Source organism: Berghia stephanieae, chromosome 13, assembly GCF_034508935.2.
Source record: "Berghia stephanieae isolate SIO BIC M18660-M18661 chromosome 13, UCSD_Bste_1.3, whole genome shotgun sequence".
In the NCBI taxonomy this organism is placed as follows: Eukaryota; Metazoa; Mollusca; class Gastropoda; order Nudibranchia; family Aeolidiidae; genus Berghia; species Berghia stephanieae.
The window spans coordinates 8,745,302-8,765,301 of record NC_088372.1 but is presented as its reverse complement, the minus strand read 5'-3'; the positions used below and the strand labels follow the sequence as shown (position 1 = coordinate 8,765,301).

General features: G+C 36.1%; 1 protein-coding gene across 1 annotated transcript in view; it reads left to right on the top strand.

Moving 5' to 3' along the window:
• Positions 1-15,323: 15,323 nt before the first annotated feature.
• The window catches only part of LOC144959078 (dihydrofolate reductase-like), a 27,175-nt gene continuing 22,498 nt past the window's right edge, over positions 15,324-20,000 (top strand). The window contains exons 1-2 of the mRNA XM_078891452.1: positions 15,324-15,440; positions 19,349-19,502. Of these exons, the coding sequence (XP_078747578.1) occupies positions 19,396-19,502 (107 nt within the window). The 5' untranslated portion in view covers positions 15,324-15,440; positions 19,349-19,395. The remainder of the gene's footprint in view (positions 15,441-19,348; positions 19,503-20,000) is intronic.

The following is a 20,000-nucleotide window of genomic DNA, read 5'->3' as shown; positions in this document are numbered from 1 at the left end:
GGGACTTTGTTATGGATAATCTAATCTACTAACACAATACACTTCAACAGTCGTAACGCACTTCCCTCTTAATGACGCATGTAACTCAGTAACTGGCTCTAAACAATCGGAACGATGGCGGACGCCCTTATGAAATATTTCTCCGACGATCATAAAAGCGTATACAAAGGGGAAAAAACATTTAAAATCTGATCATGTTTTGATTTTAATAAATTCTGATAACAAGACATATGAAAAGTTTTAGCCAGCATGAAGAATAAAAAGTACAGATTTTCTTTGTTTAGAACCACGATGGCTGCCGTTGCTGGGCGACGTGACATAAGACTATTGAATCCAATAGGATTCAGTAGTCTGATGTCACGCCGCCCGGCAGCGGCGGTCATCTTGGTTCTAAACAAAGAAAATCATTACTGTTTATTTTTCATGCTGGCTAGAACTTTTCATATGCCTTGTGATCAAAATGTGTAAAAGTCAAAACATGATCAAATTTATGGGGGTTTTTCCTCTGGGTACGCTTTTATGCTCGCTGGGGAAATATTTCATACTGGCGTCCGCCATTGTTCCGATAGTTTAGAGCCAGTGTTACTAAGTTACCATACGTCATTAGGAAAGAAGTGACGTTACGACAGTTGAAGAGTATTCACAACACATACAATTTAGTGATAAAAGCTCATAATAATGGCTGACTAAAAACAATAACTTAGAGCTGATTGACGTCAATAGACACCGAGATAACCACGAACTCTCTGAGAGTCGTCATAATGTAAACAATTATATGATTGGTAAACATAGAAAACTACACAGGTTTTATTAAAATAAACAATTACAAAAACCTGATGACGTCAATTCCGTTCTATCTCTATGCCCATATTTGGTTATATAAAACTATTGATGTCAACAGGATATAACGTGTAAATACACAAAAGTATGTGTTACGTTGATTGTTTATAGTCATATTCATACAGTTTAGTGATAATTGCTCATAAAATGGCTGATTAAAAATAATAAGTAATATCAGAGTGCCGTCAATATTTAATTCAGAAAAGTGAGTGGAGCAGGCACTTATGTTGGTAACAACAAGATATGAAGTGAGTAGAAAAGTGCCAGAAGACAATAGAGAATAATTTTTTTTTTTTTTCCTCCGCGGCGGTGGTGGGGTTTGAACCTGCGACCTTATTGGTACGACAACTCCGCCTGGCAGGTGAGAGCGTGGCTCTACCGTGTGAGCTATCCACGAACACATAAAAATATTCGTTTCAAACTCAAAGTCATTTCTAGATCCCTCTCTCACCCACTTCTTGAGATCGCCGATTCGTTCACCACCATCGCGAAATAATTTTGACCAGCAGTTAAGCTTAATAGCCAATATTCTCATCACAAACATATAACATAGAAACGATTGAGACATTGAGTATGCTCCGGTGAATGGGGTGAATTTTTAATTCAGAAAAGTGAGTGGAGCAGGCACTTATGTTGGTAACAACAAGATATGAAGTGAGTAGAAAAGTGCCAGAAGACAATAGAGAATAATTTTTTTTTTTTTTTTTTCCTCCGCGGCGGTGGTGGGGTTTGAACCTGCGACCTTATTGGTACGACAACTCCGCCTGGCAGGTGAGAGCGTGGCTCTACCGTGTGAGCTATCCACGAACACATAAAAATATTCGTTTCAAACTCAAAGTCATTTCTAGATCCCTCTCTCACCCACTTCTTGAGATCGCCGATTCGTTCACCACCATCGCGAAATAATTTTGACCAGCAGTTAAGCTTAATAGCCAATATTCTCATCACAAACATATAACATAGAAACGATTGAGACATTGAGTATGCTCCGGTGTATGGGGTGAATTTTTAATTCAGAAAAGTGAGTGGAGCAGGCACTTATGTTGGTAACAACAAGATATGAAGTGAGTAGAAAAGTGCCAGAAGACAATAGAGAATAATTTTTTTTTTTTTTTTTTTTTTTTTTTTCTCCGCGGCGGTGGTGGGGTTTGAACCTGCGACCTTATTGGTACGACAACTCCGCCTGGCAGGTGAGAGCGTGGCTCTACCGTGTGAGCTATCCACGAACACATAAAAATATTCGTTTCAAACTCAAAGTCATTTCTAGATCCCTCTCTCACCCACTTCTTGAGATCGCCGATTCGTTCACCACCATCGCGAAATAATTTTGACCAGCAGTTAAGCTTAATAGCCAATATTCTCATCACAAACATATAACATAGAAACGATTGAGACATTGAGTATGCTCCGGTGTATGGGGTGAATTTTTAATTCAGAAAAGTGAGTGGAGCAGGCACTTATGTTGGTAACAACAAGATATGAAGTGAGTAGAAAAGTGCCAGAAGACAATAGAGAATAATTTTTTTTTTTTTTTTTCTCCGCGGCGGTGGTGGGGTTTGAACCTGCGACCTTATTGGTACGACAACTCCGCCTGGCAGGTGAGAGCGTGGCTCTACCGTGTGAGCTATCCACGAACACATAAAAATATTCGTTTCAAACTCAAAGTCATTTCTAGATCCCTCTCTCACCCACTTCTTGAGATCGCCGATTCGTTCACCACCATCGCGAAATAATTTTGACCAGCAGTTAAGCTTAATAGCCAATATTCTCATCACAAACATATAACATAGAAACGATTGAGACATTGAGTATGCTCCGGTGTATGGGGTGAATTTTTAATTCAGAAAAGTGAGTGGAGCAGGCACTTATGTTGGTAACAACAAGATATGAAGTGAGTAGAAAAGTGCCAGAAGACAATAGAGAATAATTTTTTTTTTTTTTTTTTTTTTTTTTTTTTTTCTCCGCGGCGGTGGTGGGGTTTGAACCTGCGACCTTATTGGTACGACAACTCCGCCTGGCAGGTGAGAGCGTGGCTCTACCGTGTGAGCTATCCACGAACACATAAAAATATTAGTTTCAAACTCAAAGTCATTTCTAGATCCCTCTCTCACCCACTTCTTGAGATCGCCGATTCGTTCACCACCATCGCGAAATAATTTTGACCAGCAGTTAAGCTTAATAGCCAATATTCTCATCACAAACATATAACATAGAAACGATTGAGACATTGAGTATGCTCCGGTGTATGGGGTGAATTTTTAATTCAGAAAAGTGAGTGGAGCAGGCACTTATGTTGGTAACAACAAGATATGAAGTGAGTAGAAAAGTGCCAGAAGACAATAGAGAATAATTTTTTTTTTTTTTTTTTTTTTTTTCCTCCGCGGCGGTGGTGGGGTTTGAACCTGCGACCTTATTGGTACGACAACTCCGCCTGGCAGGTGAGAGCGTGGCTCTACCGTGTGAGCTATCCACGAACACATAAAAATATTCGTTTCAAACTCAAAGTCATTTCTAGATCCCTCTCTCACCCACTTCTTGAGATCGCCGATTCGTTCACCACCATCGCGAAATAATTTTGACCAGCAGTTAAGCTTAATAGCCAATATTCTCATCACAAACATATAACATAGAAACGATTGAGACATTGAGTATGCTCCGGTGTATGGGGTGAATTTTTAATTCAGAAAAGTGAGTGGAGCAGGCACTTATGTTGGTAACAACAAGATATGAAGTGAGTAGAAAAGTGCCAGAAGACAATAGAGAATAATTTTTTTTTTTTTTTTTTCTCCGCGGCGGTGGTGGGGTTTGAACCTGCGACCTTATTGGTACGACAACTCCGCCTGGCAGGTGAGAGCGTGGCTCTACCGTGTGAGCTATCCACGAACACATAAAAATATTAGTTTCAAACTCAAAGTCATTTCTAGATCCCTCTCTCACCCACTTCTTGAGATCGCCGATTCGTTCACCACCATCGCGAAATAATTTTGACCAGCAGTTAAGCTTAATAGCCAATATTCTCATCACAAACATATAACATAGAAACGATTGAGACATTGAGTATGCTCCGGTGTATGGGGTGAATTTTTTTATTCAGAAAAGTGAGTGGAGCAGGCACTTATGTTGGTAACAACAAGATATGAAGTGAGTAGAAAAGTGCCAGAAGACAATAGAGAATATATTTTTTTTTTTTTTTTTTTTTTTTTTTTTTTTTTTTTTTTCTCCGCGGCGGTGGTGGGTTTGAACCTGCGACCTTATTGGTACGACAACTCCGCCTGGCAGGTGAGAGCGTGGCTCTACCGTGTGAGCTATCCACGAACACATAAAAATATTCGTTTCAAACTCAAAGTCATTTCTAGATCCCTCTCTCACCCACTTCTTGAGATCGCCGATTCGTTCACCACCATCGCGAAATAATTTTGACCAGCAGTTAAGCTTAATAGCCAATATTCTCATCACAAACATATAACATAGAAACGATTGAGACATTGAGTATGCTCCGGTGTATGGGTGAATTTTTAATTCAGAAAAGTGAGTGGAGCAGGCACTTATGTTGGTAACAACAAGATATGAAGTGAGTAGAAAAGTGCCAGAAGACAATAGAGAATAATTTTTTTTTTTTTTTTTTTTTTTTTTTTCTCGCGGCGGGGTGGGGTTTGAACCTGCGACCTTATTGGTACGACAACTCCGCCTGGCAGGTGAGAGCGTGGCTCTACCGTGTGAGCTATCCACGAACACAAAAATATTCGTTTCAAACTCAAAGTCATTTCTAGATCCCTCTCTCACCCACTTCTTGAGATCGCCGATTCGTTCACCACCATCGCGAAATAATTTTGACCAGCAGTTAGCTTAATAGCCAATATTCTCATCACAAACATATAACATAGAAACGATTGAGACATTGAGTATGCTCCGGTGTATGGGGTGAATTTTTATTCAGAAAAGTGAGTGGAGCAGGCACTTATGTTGGTAACAACAAGATATGAAGTGAGTAGAAAAGTGCCGAAGACAATAGAGAATAATTTTTTTTTTTTTTTTCTCCGCGGCGGTGGTGGGGTTTGAACCTGCGACCTTATTGGTACGACAACTCCGCCTGGCAGGTGAGAGCGTGGCTCTACCGTGTGAGCTATCCACGAACACATAAAATATTGTTTCAAACTCAAAGTCATTTCTAGATCCCTTCTCACCCACTTCTTGAGATCGCCGATTCGTTCACCACCATCGCGAAATAATTTTGACCAGCAGTTAAGCTTAATAGCCATATTCTCATCACAAACATATAACATAGAAACGATTGAGACATTGAGTATGCTCCGGTGTATGGGTGAATTTTTAATCAGAAAAGTGAGTGGAGCAGGCACTTATGTTGTAACACAAGATATGAAGTGAGTAGAAAAGTGCAGAAGACAATAGAGAATAATTTTTTTTTTTTTTTTTTTTTTTTCCGCGGCGGTGGTGGGTTTGAACCTGCGACTTATTGGTACACAACTCCGCCTGGCAGTGAGAGCGTGGCTCTACCGTGTGAGCTATCCACGAACACAAAATATTCGTTTCAACTCAAAGTCATTTCTAGATCCCTCTCTCACCCACTTCTTGAGATCGCGATTCGTTCACCACCATCGCGAAATAATTTGACCAGCAGTTAGCTTAATACCAATATTCTCATCACAAACATATAACATAGAAACGATTGAGACATGAGTATGCTCCGGTGTATGGTGAATTTTTATTCGAAAAGTGAGTGGAGCAGGCACTTATTTGGTAACAACAAGATATGAAGTGAGTAGAAAAGTGCCAGAAGACAATAGAGAATAATTTTTTTTTTTTTCTCCGGCGGTGGTGGGTTTGAACCTGCGACCTTATTGGTACGACAACTCCGCCTGGCAGGTGAGAGCGTGGCTCTACCGTGTGAGCTATCCACGAACACTAAAATATCGTTTCAAACTCAAAGTCATTTCTAGATCCTCTCTCACCACTTCTTGAGATCGCCGATTCGTTCACCACCATCGCGAAATAATTTTGACCAGCAGTTAGCTTAATAGCCAATATTCTCATCACAAACATATAACATAGAAACGATTGAGACATTGAGTATGCTCCGGTGTATGGGGTGAATTTTTAATTCAGAAAGTGAGTGGAGCAGGCACTTATGTTGGTAACAACAAGATATGAAGTGAGTAGAAAAGTGCCAGAAGACAATAGAGAATAATTTTTTTTTTTTTTTTTTCTCCGCGGCGGTGGTGGGGTTTGAACCTGCGACCTTATTGGTACGACAACTCCGCCTGGCAGGTGAGAGCGTGGCTCTACCGTGTGAGCTATCCACGAACACATAAAATATTCGTTTCAAACTCAAAGTCATTTCTAGATCCCTCTCTCACCCACTTCTTGAGATCGCCGATTCGTTCACCACCATCGCGAAATAATTTTGACCAGCAGTTAAGCTTAATAGCCAATATTCTCATCACAAACATATAACATAGAAACGATTGAGACATTGAGTATGCTCCGGTGTATGGGGTGAATTTTAATTCAGAAAAGTGAGTGGAGCAGGCACTTATGTTGGTAACAACAAGATATGAAGTGAGTAGAAAAGTGCCAGAAGACAATAGAGAAAATAATTTTTTTTTTTTTTTTTTCTCCGCGCGGTGTGGGTTTGAGAATTTTACCTGCGACCTTAATTGGTACGACAACTCCGCCTGCAGGTGAGAGCGTGGCTCTACCGTGTGAGGCTAATCCCACGAACAACATAAAAAATATTACGTATCAAAACTCAAAAGTTCATTTCTAGATCCCTCTCTCACCCACTTCTTGAGTCAGCCGATTGCTGTTCACCACCATGCGAAATAATTTGACCCAGCAGTTAAGCTTAATCAAGTCCAATATTCTCATCACAAATCATATAAATAGAACGATTAAGACATTGATTATCCCGGTGTATGGGTGAAAATTTTTAAATTAGAAACAGAAAAGTGAGTGGAGCAGGCACTTATGTTGGTAACAACAAGATATGAAGTGAGTAGAAAAGTGCCAGAAGACAATAGAGAATAATTTTTTTTTTTTTTCTAGGGATCTAGAAATGACTTTGAGTTTGAAACGAATATTTTTATGTGTTCGTGGATAGCTCACACGGTAGAGCCACGCTCTCACCTGCCAGGCGGAGTTGTCGTACCAATAAGGTCGCAGGTTCAAACCCCACCACCGCCGCGGAGAAAAAAAAAAAAAAAAAAAAAAAAAAAAAAAAAAAAATTATTCTCTATTGTCTTCTGGCACTTTTCTACTCACTTCATATCTTGTTGTTACCAACATAAGTGCCTGCTCCACTCACTTTTCTGAATTAAAAATTCACCCCATACACCGGAGCATACTCAATGTCTCAATCGTTTCTATGTTATATGTTTGTGATGAGAATATTGGCTATTAAGCTTAACTGCTGGTCAAAATTATTTCGCGATGGTGGTGAACGAATCGGCGATCTCAAGAAGTGGGTGAGAGAGGGATCTAGAAATGACTTTGAGTTTGAAACGAATATTTTTATGTGTTCGTGGATAGCTCACACGGTAGAGCCACGCTCTCACCTGCCAGGCGGAGTTGTCGTACCAATAAGGTCGCAGGTTCAAACCCCACCACCGCCGCGGAGAAAAAAAAAAAAAATTATTCTCTATTGTCTTCTGGCACTTTTCTACTCACTTCATATCTTGTTGTTAGTGCCGTCAATAATGACCTTCGTAACCACGAATCTCGGGCAGTCGTCACAACGTACACAATTATTACTACAACGATTGGAAAACATAGAAAACTTCACAGGTTTTGCAATCGATAGCATGTGTTTTAGTAAATTATGCACTGCTCTACCGCCTGATCAATAGAACCAACACAGAAAACTACGTGAAAACTTAAACGTTGGTTATATAAAATCTATTGATGCAATGCGTTTAGTTTGTTTTTTTTTAATCATAACATCTGCCAGCCAGATATAACGTGTCAACACACAAAACTATGCGTAACGTTGATTCGTTTATAGTATTTTTCATACTGTTAACAAATTTCAATCAACTCCAAATGAAAATCAAAAACATTATTCTTGAAAACAAAAACAACTGTGGGCCAGGTGAGAACATTTACACATCTATTACAGACGTAGAGCATTCATTATTGCAATCGCTGTACCCTTGTACTCAAGAAGAGGATGACACCAGAATGGCACTTTAGTTAAAAAATGTAAGCGAGGGTAATTTCAAATCTGGGGTTACACGAACAGTTGACTCAGATGTGGTTATCATTCTGATATCACAGTTTGCTGCATTGGGGATGGAAAAGGTGTTTGTCAACTACGGTACAGGAAAACATAGAAGACTGATTCCTATCCACTCAATTGTTGAATCCCTGGGTCCTGAAATATCTCTGCATATATCCTTCTTCCGTGCCTTTACGGGATGTGACAGTGTCAATTCGTTTGCAGGGAAGGGAAGAAAAGTAGTATGGTCAGTTTGGGCCACATTTGATGATGTTACAGACTCATTTAAAGCTCTTGCTAATCAACCCTCTAAGGAAGTTATAGCCTGCCATTTCAACATCATCCAGAGATTTGTCTGTTGTTTGACACAGCAACCAACTTATCTGCTGCCAATGAATGCCGGCGTGAACTTTTTGCAAAAAAGTCACGCCTTCCAGACAATATACCACCAACTGGTGACGCTCACTTGCTAAAGACCCTAGTCTTCCTTCCAAATCAGATTTTGGTTGGAAAGAAGATGGGACACCAAAATGGTCCACTTTGACTGACCTTACATATACCTCACAAAATCTGATTAACTGTAGCTGTTCATCAAAGGGATGGTCCAAAAGATGCAATTGTGTCAAGGCATCTCTTCCATGTACTCTGTTATGTGCCTGCAATGGTCAATGTTCTTGAGACAAAAATTTACTTTAAACACGTTTTCCAATTGTATGTTTTCAGCAAACTATGTAATTAAAAATGGAGTTAATTCTCCAATAATGCTGCTGTTAAATATGTGCACAGAAAAAAAAATTATAAATAGTGCAATGCATCATGAATAAATACGTATTGTACAATATATCTAAATTTAAACGTGTTATTTTCTATATGATAGAAATACATTGTACTCTTATGTTTGCGAGTGATTGTACATGGGTGTCGGGATGAGAGGGGGTACTTGCCTAGGTAGTTGAATTGTCTATTATTATTTTCTTTGTTTAAAAAAAATGAAATTAAGATTGCTTGATTTTTGAGGATGTGAAGATTAAAAATGGTTTTGAAAATATGTCAGATTCTAAACTATTTAAACAGTTTCCAGGCAGGAGAGATCTTTTTTTTAATTTCCTGAAAAATCCCAATTGAGTTTCGTATTTTCTTATATATTTCAATAAAATTCAAATGGAAAAATACTTTGTGAGTCCAAAGTACGCAACGGAATACCAAATAACCACATTATTATGAAATATTTACAATACCGTAATTTTTCTGAGAATAAAAAATTAATAAATTTTTTAATGTATTTTGTCATCTTTAAAAGGCAATAGCACTTGGTTCCAACAATTTCTCAAATTGGAGCCACATATTTTCGAAATCCTCATAAAATTCTGCACTTTGTGTGAAACTTTCATGCTGGTTACACGATTTGCACAATTTTTCCACTAAGCCAACGGACTAGTATTTGAACACCATTTAACAAAACTAAGAATAAAGCAAGAAAACCAATTACAAATATGATACATTCCCACAAGAACATAGATAGATGCACACATCTAGTTTGGATTTTAATTAAAATGAAATCAATTTAAGTGCATCAAAATTTAAAAGCACTTTAGACCTTGCGATAAAAAAAAACAACCCCCCCCCCCCCAAATAAAAATCATTAAATGCATGCGTCCCCGCAACAACAAAAAACAAAACAACAACAACAACAACAAAAAACTCCAAACAGACAAACTAAAAAACACTAGGTACACTCGAGCACGGAAATCTCGAACAAATCTGGACCGAGCCTATTTGTTCGAGTTTTCCGTGTTGAGTATATTACAAAGGATATGAGGGAGGTAAATGTGGGTGGTCTTGATAAAAGTCATATTATAAAGATAACTCTCCGTTATTGTGAACTCTGTCAATAGTCGAGAGTGAGACAATTCAATTTCCTTTTATCTGTCATCTTTTACAAAATTACGAAGAGAGTTTTCACCGGTGTTGCGTTCGGTACGTTATGTCTTGTTCAATTACAGAAATGGATTGAAAATTCCCTCTGCGTGTGCCAAAGCCAGCATATCGCATTGTGGATTACAAACTCAGCACGCAACGTCATTACCTACGAACCCGAGACTTTTCTAAAATCACAATCACTCCTCACTCCTCACTTTTGGCGTTGGTTGTTTTGATTTATCTGTATTTGGATTGAACAAGCCAAAATAAAGAAGAAAAAACAAAAACAAAAAAACAAAAAACAAAACAAAACAAAAAACCCTGTTTTTCCCCAATGTAGCCAGGCACGCCCAAGTGTCACAATATTATGTAAACAATTTTATCAGCCCAGCCTACTGTTTATTACTTCCGCAAGATTAAGGTTTAAAATGTTTGGGCGTTCGTTGTTTTGATATATCTGTATTTGAATTGAGCAAAACAAAAAACGAGTTTTTTTTCCCCAGGCTACGCCAGGCACACCCAAGTGTCACAGTATTATGTAAACAATTTTATCGGCCCATCCCATCGTTCAATACATCAAAATATCATAATATCATGTAAACAATTTTATCGGCCCATCCCATCGTTCAATACATCAAAATATCATAATATCATGTAAACAACGTTATCGGCCCAGCCCACAGTTTAAATAAGAAATTTAAACAAATTCAGTGGGTAAAGATTGTAAGTCTTCCATCTGGCATCGTGTCGACTATAATTTGGTGTGTCACTGAATTTTTACAAATGTACACACCTGATAGATTACTGGTCTGTTTAAAACTAAAAAAAAAAACAAAAAAAAAAAAAAAAAAACAAGAGAGAAGTAACAAATAAATAATAAGAAATCTGATAGTTAACGAATGATACAGTGGCAGTAAATGACATAAAGTTATTCTACTGCTACTGAATCTAAACATGTTTGATAACAAACCTAACTAATAAAATTGATACTAATTAAGAGGGTCATTAGGATGGCCTGGGATTAGAAAAAAAAAAATACTGGTCTGTTGTATACTTGGCGTAGACTGGGAAAAAACACGTTTTTTGTTTTGCTCAATTCAAATACAGACATTTCAAAACAACCAACGCCCAAACATTTTAAACCTTTATATATATATATATATATATATATATATATATATATATATATATATATATATATATATATATCTTCCCCTCTGTCTTTCACGCGTGCGATATACAAAACATTAACATATTCATTTCATTTTCAATTCGTAACATTTGTGGCAATTCGACACCAACTATTATCATCATTATCAATTGGTCAATTAATCTAACATTAAATAAATTAATCAGTCAATCAATCAACGCATCAATCCTTGGGTTTGCTGACTGTACCATATGAAATATTCAACATTTTTATTGCTGATGGAACGAACGTTGATTTATACTTGTTAGCTCTACATTTAATCTGACAAAACTTCTCCTAGATGGTAAAAGATTAAATTCATGGTATAAAATATGTTTTTTATTGTTGGTAATTGAGAATGCTTTCCTTTCTATTGCTTTTCCATGAATTCTTTCTACTCCATCAAGAGGATGGTTTATTATTTTTGATGCCTCTTTGATTGATTTTGAAATTTTGGATTTATCTTTAAGTCGGCATCCGCCAAACCATATGGTGCAGCCAAACGCAATTACACTTTTAATCAATGAGTCATAAACTCTTAACATAGTTTTCTTCCCTACTTGAAATGTTCTCAATTTCATTAGGATGTATAATCTTTGGGCAACTTTCTTAGATATTATATTAATATGTTGAGAACAATTGAGGGAACTATCAATGATTATTCCTAAATATTTAAAATATTCAACTATCTCAACATCATCTTTACCGATCGTCACACGCTTTAAGTCGTTTTTATTTTTTACATCAAACACCTGTTCTTTCGTTTTTTCAACATTTAATTCAAGCTGATTTTGTTCACACCAATCGGTGACTATATTAATTTGTTTGAAATAATTCCCTTCGGTAACTTTATCTTTTAATAAGCCAAGGATAGCAATATCATCTGCATATTTCACTATAAAACAATTTTCAAATGATGGTCTGCAGTCGGTGTATAAGATGTACAGGATTGGGGAACTCACGCAGCCTTGGGGACAGGATGGCAATGTTGCGAGTCTCTTAGCCAAGCGCATAGCATCTATTCCGTTTGTAAACATAAGAATTACTCATTATTGCGCTATATAAAGCTCAATTACATTGTTTGCTGTTTACAAAAAGTGCACAAATCGCACGGAACGGGATGCTAAGCGACCGGACTATACTGCTTATGATAAAAACAAAGACAGGACACATTTGAAAGAGAAATCGAAACTGGTATAGATAGAAGGAAGTTGACATCACTCATTTATTTGTTATTGGTTTTTGCCATCCATGATTATGAGTAATTCCCACTAAACTGTATTATAGTCAGACTATAAACATTCAAGGTTACACATAGTTATGTATGTTAGTCCATTATTTTTCAGGAAGGCAATGTTGCGAGTTTCTTAGCCAAGCGCATAGCATGTATTCCGTTTGTAAACATGAGAATTACTCATTCTAACATTTTTGGACGTGTCTTCTCTCAGGCACTGGACTGCGCATCGCACTAACTATTAGATATTCATGGGTCTCACCACGCCCCCCTTTTCCCGCCATCTTGAAAACCCCGGAATAACGACACCCCTGGATAACGACATAATTTTCCGGTCCTGGGCAATGTCGTTATCCAAGTGTTGCACTGTAGTAAAATACTAGAAAGTCCTATGTATTTCTTATTTGAGGGCAATTTAACCCCTATGATTTTACTATAGAAAATTCAGTTAAAATCATATTTTCTCATTAAATGTATAGGGTTCAATAATTTTGTTGTTTTTGTTGTGACATTATGCATCTATTTATTTAGTGACATAGTCGTGACAATATGATCCACAACTTACTGGTAGATGTTATCTACAATAATTGACTTAGGTAATTTTGATTCCTGTTTGTTGTCCAATATGATGAGCGCCAGTTTCAGTTACCTACTTCTCCATCAACTCCAATCATGAAACATCCAAGTAAGTACTAACTCATTACTTTTGATGATTCTTACACTTATCCTACGTAACAAAAAATGAAGTGATAGTATCATAAATTTTATGACTGTAGTACCAGCTAGAATGAATCGCCAAAAATGAAATGATGAAACAATAATGGATCAATGAAAGTGCTACTATTCAATTTAATACTTGCCTTCCTTTCGTTTCTCGATTTTCTTTTCTTCTTGTGTTTACCCTACCTACCTACAGATTTGTTTGTTACTTCTTATAACAAGTGATTTATTTTCTTGTATCGTTATTCAATCTCTTGACTTACTTGACTTAGATGCCTTTCGCGTCTCGACCGAAAGATCGGGTCGCCTTGGCTGTTTCCAGTATTTCCTGTGTGAGGTGTCTCCAATATTGCCGGTCCTCTGCTAGGGTTCTCAGATTTTCAAGGTCCCCTGCCGTTATGAGACTAATGCTTTGTCCAAGTGTTGTGAGGTTTTTGTTTAGGATCACGGGGAGTGTTGTGATCGGTCTTCCTCTGAAAAGGTTCCCGTGTTTTTGGAAGTATCCCGACATGGCTTGGTTTGCTGGTATGTTTTTGTCCCTGCGTAGTATGTGACCGAAAAGTTGCCATCGTTGTTGTAAAATGTCAAGGGAGATTGGTCTTTCTTTTGTGATCTTATAGAGTGATTCATTTGAGATCTTTTTGGGTATTTGATGTCCAGTACCCTTCTTAGCTGTGTGCGATGGAAGGCATCCAGATGTTCTTCTTCGGATTTTGTCAACGCCCAAGTGCCGCAGTTATACAGAAGTACCGGTTTTACAAGAGCATGGTACAGTTTCAGTTTCAATCTCTAGGTGAACTAAATTAGCTTAAATGTCCACATTATGTTCCAGTCTTATTGTAATGATATTATTTTGTATTTTTGAATTTGCTAACAAAATGATTTGTATGTTGTTTTATAAAAATATTTAGCCATCCGTTGTATGGTCTAAAATATGTCGCATTGGACCTAAACCATGACGAATGGAGAAAGTGTAACATCCTTGGTAGTTTGAATGCTCAGATATACACTGAGTTGCAGTCCGCTGGGGCAACCCCAGGTAATGAGGAAGGTATGTCACCTACTAATTATTTAAAACTGAATGGTACCTATTACTTTTATCTGTGTAATAGTTGTTAGCTTGGAATTAATAGCAGGCATAATATGAAATCTAATATGTTTTCATTGTTGGCTAATTACAAATGGATAAAGTGGGTTTTTTGGGGGGTTTGTTTGTTTATTTTTTGGGGGTTTTTTTGGTGTGTTTAAAGTTATTTCTTTTCAATCCCATGATACCTTTTATGCCTTCATCATTATCATCATGGAGGAAAATCATCCATTACCTGGAACTCGAGTTGCAACAGCTCATCTTTATCTTGCATTATTATTATTATTATTATTATTATTATTATTATTATTATTATTATTATTATTATTATTATTATTATTATTATTATTATTATTATTATTATTATTATTATTATTATTATTATTATTATTATTATTATTAATTGCTGATATTCTGTCATTTCACTGGTTAAAGATAAACTAATCTAACACCAATTTTATATTTATTATTTAACTATTTACTACTATTAAAAGTACCTACTGTTCCTTCTGCTGCTGCTGCTGCCACAAATGATTATACTGACATCCCTTATTTATTATGTTTTGTATTTATTTTCAATTCCATTGTACTTATTTTCCAACCACCGTCTACACGTTTTTATATTTCACTTTCTAAACTGCATTACACAGTTCCTCCCCGCCTCCCCTCTTTTCACTTAATTAATTGCGCACCTGTTAGAAATATCTAGCATTCTATTTTAATTCGTGCTTCCTTACAAAGGAGCATACTATTTCTTGCCAACCAATGTTTTGTTTATTCATCTTAACTACGCCACTACCTCATTATCTCATTTATCTGTGGTGTTTCATTCATCCTGTTTTGTTGATAAAGGGGAAACCCGATACGTTCATTTGATCTGTTTTTGTAATTAGATTGACCCTTACAATCACTTTCACATTATTATTTATTTCTTCGAGCTTCGAGCAGCAACATTTACATTACCTATTCCATATACAAAATCCACTTCATGATGTTGTTATGCATAATAATATTATGCTTCTCGACAAAAAAGTCGAAAAAATACCTTCATAAAATACGAAAGGAAGTCATTTTGTTATCTCCCTTCCCTCGCTCTCTAGCAGACGATATTTGGGGATTATACAAAAAATTGCCCCAGTTTTCCATCAAGATCCACATCATATATGTCGCAACTCATTAAATTGTTATTTCGAATCAATTTTAAATGTTAGATAATAAGGTAAGATAGACTTATAGATCATTTATATCACATCGATATTGACTTGTTCTCGAGAGATATTTCCACATTCTTATTCACTTATTCTCATCATTCTGATTCTGATAGTAGAGTAGGCACTTGCAAGAATTTTTCAAAACAGTGATAGAAATTTAGCGTAGAAAAATAAAAGGGAGTGAAACATTTACGAAAGTGAAAAAATTATCGCTCTATCTCAACTTTTATGTGGTGAAAAATTTCTATAGAAGCTTAATAGGAAAACATGTGACCAAAACACAGCAACCCAATGTATAATCTCTATAATTCAGAAACGGCTTCGGCTTCAGATACAACTTTGAAATTTTTACATTTGGTAATTCAACATCTCTGTAATACATTGCAAACAGAAAAATAATTATTTATTGAGAGAGAAAGGTATAGTTTAGAGCAGAAATAGCTGAAATCAAGGAAAAATAGATCACGACATGCAAATGAATGACCTATTGGAATTTTGGAAAAGTCGACAATTAATTAATTTATTCACATGTAGGTAGACCAATTACACCACTGAATCGGCGTCATTTAGTTGTTCACTTTGAACTTTTCAAAATGAAAATAGACCTCATAAAAGCAGAGATATGGACTGATAAATGTTTGAGGTGGTGTATTAGTGTTTGAAATGATCGAAAATAGGTGATTTTAACAACTTTCGCTCCCCCGTTCCCCTAACTTGGACAGACGTCCGTCAAAGGATGAAAAACGTCAAAATCAACAGTGAAAAATCAATCGGAAAAAAAAAGGAAGAGAATTGTAAATTATAAAATGAATGCATGTACATGAAAACGCCAATTAATTGAATAATTTAAAACAAAAATAACTTCCATAAATGGAATATATTGTAAGATATAAAGATGTAAAGTTTTGATGTGGATTGACGAGGTTATCTCTCAAACGCAGCAGACGACAGGAAGTGAATCGGTATAAGAAAAAGGCAGCCTCTGTAAACAATCGAGGCCAATAACTTGTTTTTTGGGGAGCTCTAACTTTTGAGTGCAAACATATTTTGCTCTGAAATTTTTAGAGAAGCTACTTTAATATGTATCTCAGAAGGACTTTTTTTTTTTACTAAGAAGGACCATCTCTGGTTTAAAAGTTATAAGCGTTTAAACACATATACTCTCTTTACGCAAAGATTTCTCAAAATCATGATATAGGAAGATAATAATATTAATATTGTATGTAGAATTTTATGCCCTTTCCAATGATATATAATACATGCCATTTCATTCCACTGAGAAAGAAGAATGAACATTTTAAAATCACTCATAATTTTTTTCCCCTCAAAAACGGAAACAGAAATCCTCGCCTGTTTTCAAGTCGCGAGAGCTACTTCTTGCAAGTGCCTTCTGCGTACCAACTCCGTGAAAAGTCCAACTCGCCTTGAGCATGCATTCACGTTAAAGAGAAATATTTTTTTTTAAAACCTAGAGAGGTGGGCCTTTGGCCTACCAACCTCCGCTGAACGTCCAACTCGCCTTGAGCATGCATTCATGTAAAATATAAAGATTTTTTCAAAAAACCTAACTCTGTTTCAACAAATCAACTTTCTAAGAAACATTTTTATTTTTCGGAACTTTAGTTCGTTAAAAATTAAGGCACAATCTGACTCGTTGAGTTGAGTCGACTCAATTATATTCTCATACACATTCAGTCATTTCAATACACTTAAAATAAAGATTAAACAACACGCATTCTAACACAATACATTTATAAGTAAATACATTTTAAAAAGTGTTAATTAAATGGATAGAGAAACCTTCTTGCATCCATTATTTATTAATTAATGCTCTAATTAATTGAATCCTGTTCCTTTCTTATAATTCTCGACTTTATTGACTTTACGTGACCGTAAAGGCAAAGGTAAAGAAAATTCCTAAGCCTAAATACCTCAAATGCTTGTATCTCCAACAGAAAAAAGAGGTTGTGTGTCCAAAAACCTACTTTTATTTTAAAAACTTACATGTAGTTAGTCTACCAATGACAACTTTTTTATTCTTCACAACTGTGACTGTGACTAGAGATGTGGTCTATCTAGTGGTATGAGTATGACACTCGCTTTCTGACCTGAAGAAGGTCCTAGGTTCAAGCCTTGTTCGGCTCATAGTTGAGTCCTTGTAAATGGCACTTTACTCACATTCTCTCACTTTACTCAGGTGTAAAATGAGTAACTGACCGTTGACAGCGTTGTCTCTGTCTGAAAAAAACTATTAATGACACAAAATTTAGAAAATAGAGAAAGGAAAAATTGATCTAGGTTGATGTCGTGAAGCTTTCGAATGAAATTGTAGACTTCATTTTGGTAATAACTTTATTTTTAGTCCATCCTGATCAACTATCACTGCCTCTTACAGGCCGATAAAAGACAGAGCAGAATCTTTCTTCATTTGTTCTGGGTCTGGTTTCAGTCTTATGCTTCAGCAGTTAGTCAAAAGTAAAAATTTTTTTAAAACTCCAAAGTAATTCAAGATATCTATTTATACGATTTATAAGAAATTGTATTAATTCCTGACCATGAATAAACAATTCTTTCATCTCTTTGTATTTAAACAAGTTGTTTTTATCATGCTGAATAACACTACGAACTTGCGAGTATGTATTATTGCACGATAATGAAGTGAGTTTATTAATAAATACATACATAAATAAATGAAAGAATACATTTATTCCACCCTTCCAGGTAAGATTCTTATATATTTCATGACCAATTGTATGGTAGTAGTACTTCAATTTGCCATAATTTGTATTTTTCTCTTTCTGCTTGAGTGACAATTTGACCCAAAAAGAATTTTTGGGATTTGTATTCATGCGCACCAAAATATTATTTTTAATTTCCAATCTGCTGTCCTTTTACACCTAATTGAAAAATGTACAAATATTCTGCAATTGTTGAATAAATTTTTTAACTCAACGATTTCAACGCATTATTCAACAATTACGTATTTACTAAGAAATGATAGGGTTTTCCACAGGTAGAGGAGGAATAATAGAAATTATTCCTATTTGTGTCTAAAAATTCAGTGTCACCCCATACCTAGTTCATCCTCACATAATACAGCTTGGAGATGATGGGTCACAATTTGGAACTCAAACTCAAAGTCAATGAGGAAAAGTCATGACATCAAACTTCTCAATTCTTTTGGTTCCTAAACATGGGTGCCAGCAGGAAGAAGTGCTGAAACCTGAAACTAAAATCTTGACACTTTGCCAAACCTGAAAATTTCCTACTGAAAACGCGGCCTAAACTTTACTCTTATTTAATCAACGTTTTTAAACCATTATTAAATGATTACACAGCAAAAATATTGACACAATGAGGAAATTAATTTGATTTTAAAACCAACTTATAATACATAGTGAAATACTCACGATTAGGTTATTTTACTTAAATTACTGAAACCGGAGGTATTTGACTTCGAGATATCACGAAACCGGAATTCCGGCATGAACCGGAAAACTGGCACCCATGTTCCTAGATCCTTGGAAGTGTGTATGTAACCAGTCCTTCGGAGCACTGATAATGAATAGGTTATATACAGGTGACTAACTATTTCGGTAGCAGGAGATAGAGGCAGATTCTTAGGATTATGGGACGTAAAATTTCGAGGATGGATGATCTTGATTGACAACCAGCATATATTTAGACTAGAAAATAAGATGTCATCACTCTGACACCAGAAGATGAATTACACAAAGTATGTATTCAGTCTTCTGGAAGAGTAGTTTTACACTTCCAATAAAATAGGAACCAGTTTTTTGACATCACACTTTTCTTCCCTATTATCCAAATCCTGTTTACCCTTACACAAAACTGTTCTGAGGTAATGAGTGACATTTATTTGGCATAACATTAAAATGTGATTTTCTTCTCCCAGATATTTAATGGTATAAGTATTGAAGCATCAGACAACTGTCAGCAGCAATGCCTAAAGCAACATTCCAGGGGCCTTGCATGGGAATGACAGTCGCTATCTGTGATCAAAACAAAGGATTTGCTTATCAGGGAAAAATTCCATGGCCTCATATCAAGTAAGTTTTGAAAATTGAAATGTCCATATTCTGGACAATCATGATTTATCATTATCGTTATTATTAAAAGAGAAGATAGATTGAAATGGTTCGGACATGTAAAGTGACGAGAGAGGGAGTACGTGGGATGGAAAGTATTGGACTTACAATTAGGAAAAAGGGAAGCCCAAAGAGTAGATGGTTGGGTAAGGTAAAGGACTATGAAAGAACTGGGCCTGGAGGTAGATGATTCGCTGAACTGAGATGCATGGAGATGTGGCATTTATTATGACAACCCTGCAAAATGCTGGATAAGCTGAAAGGAGAAGAAGAAGAAATATTATTTAAATTACAAAGATATTTTTATGTATCATTTCTGTTTTTGTATTATACTAAATCAACATTTTGTAAGGCAACTATATGATAATTGCTGAAAATGACTTAAAAGGTAGAAATTAGTGGTGTTAACTATAGAGAACAGCCATATCTTGAAATTTAGACGTTGATGAGGATTATTAT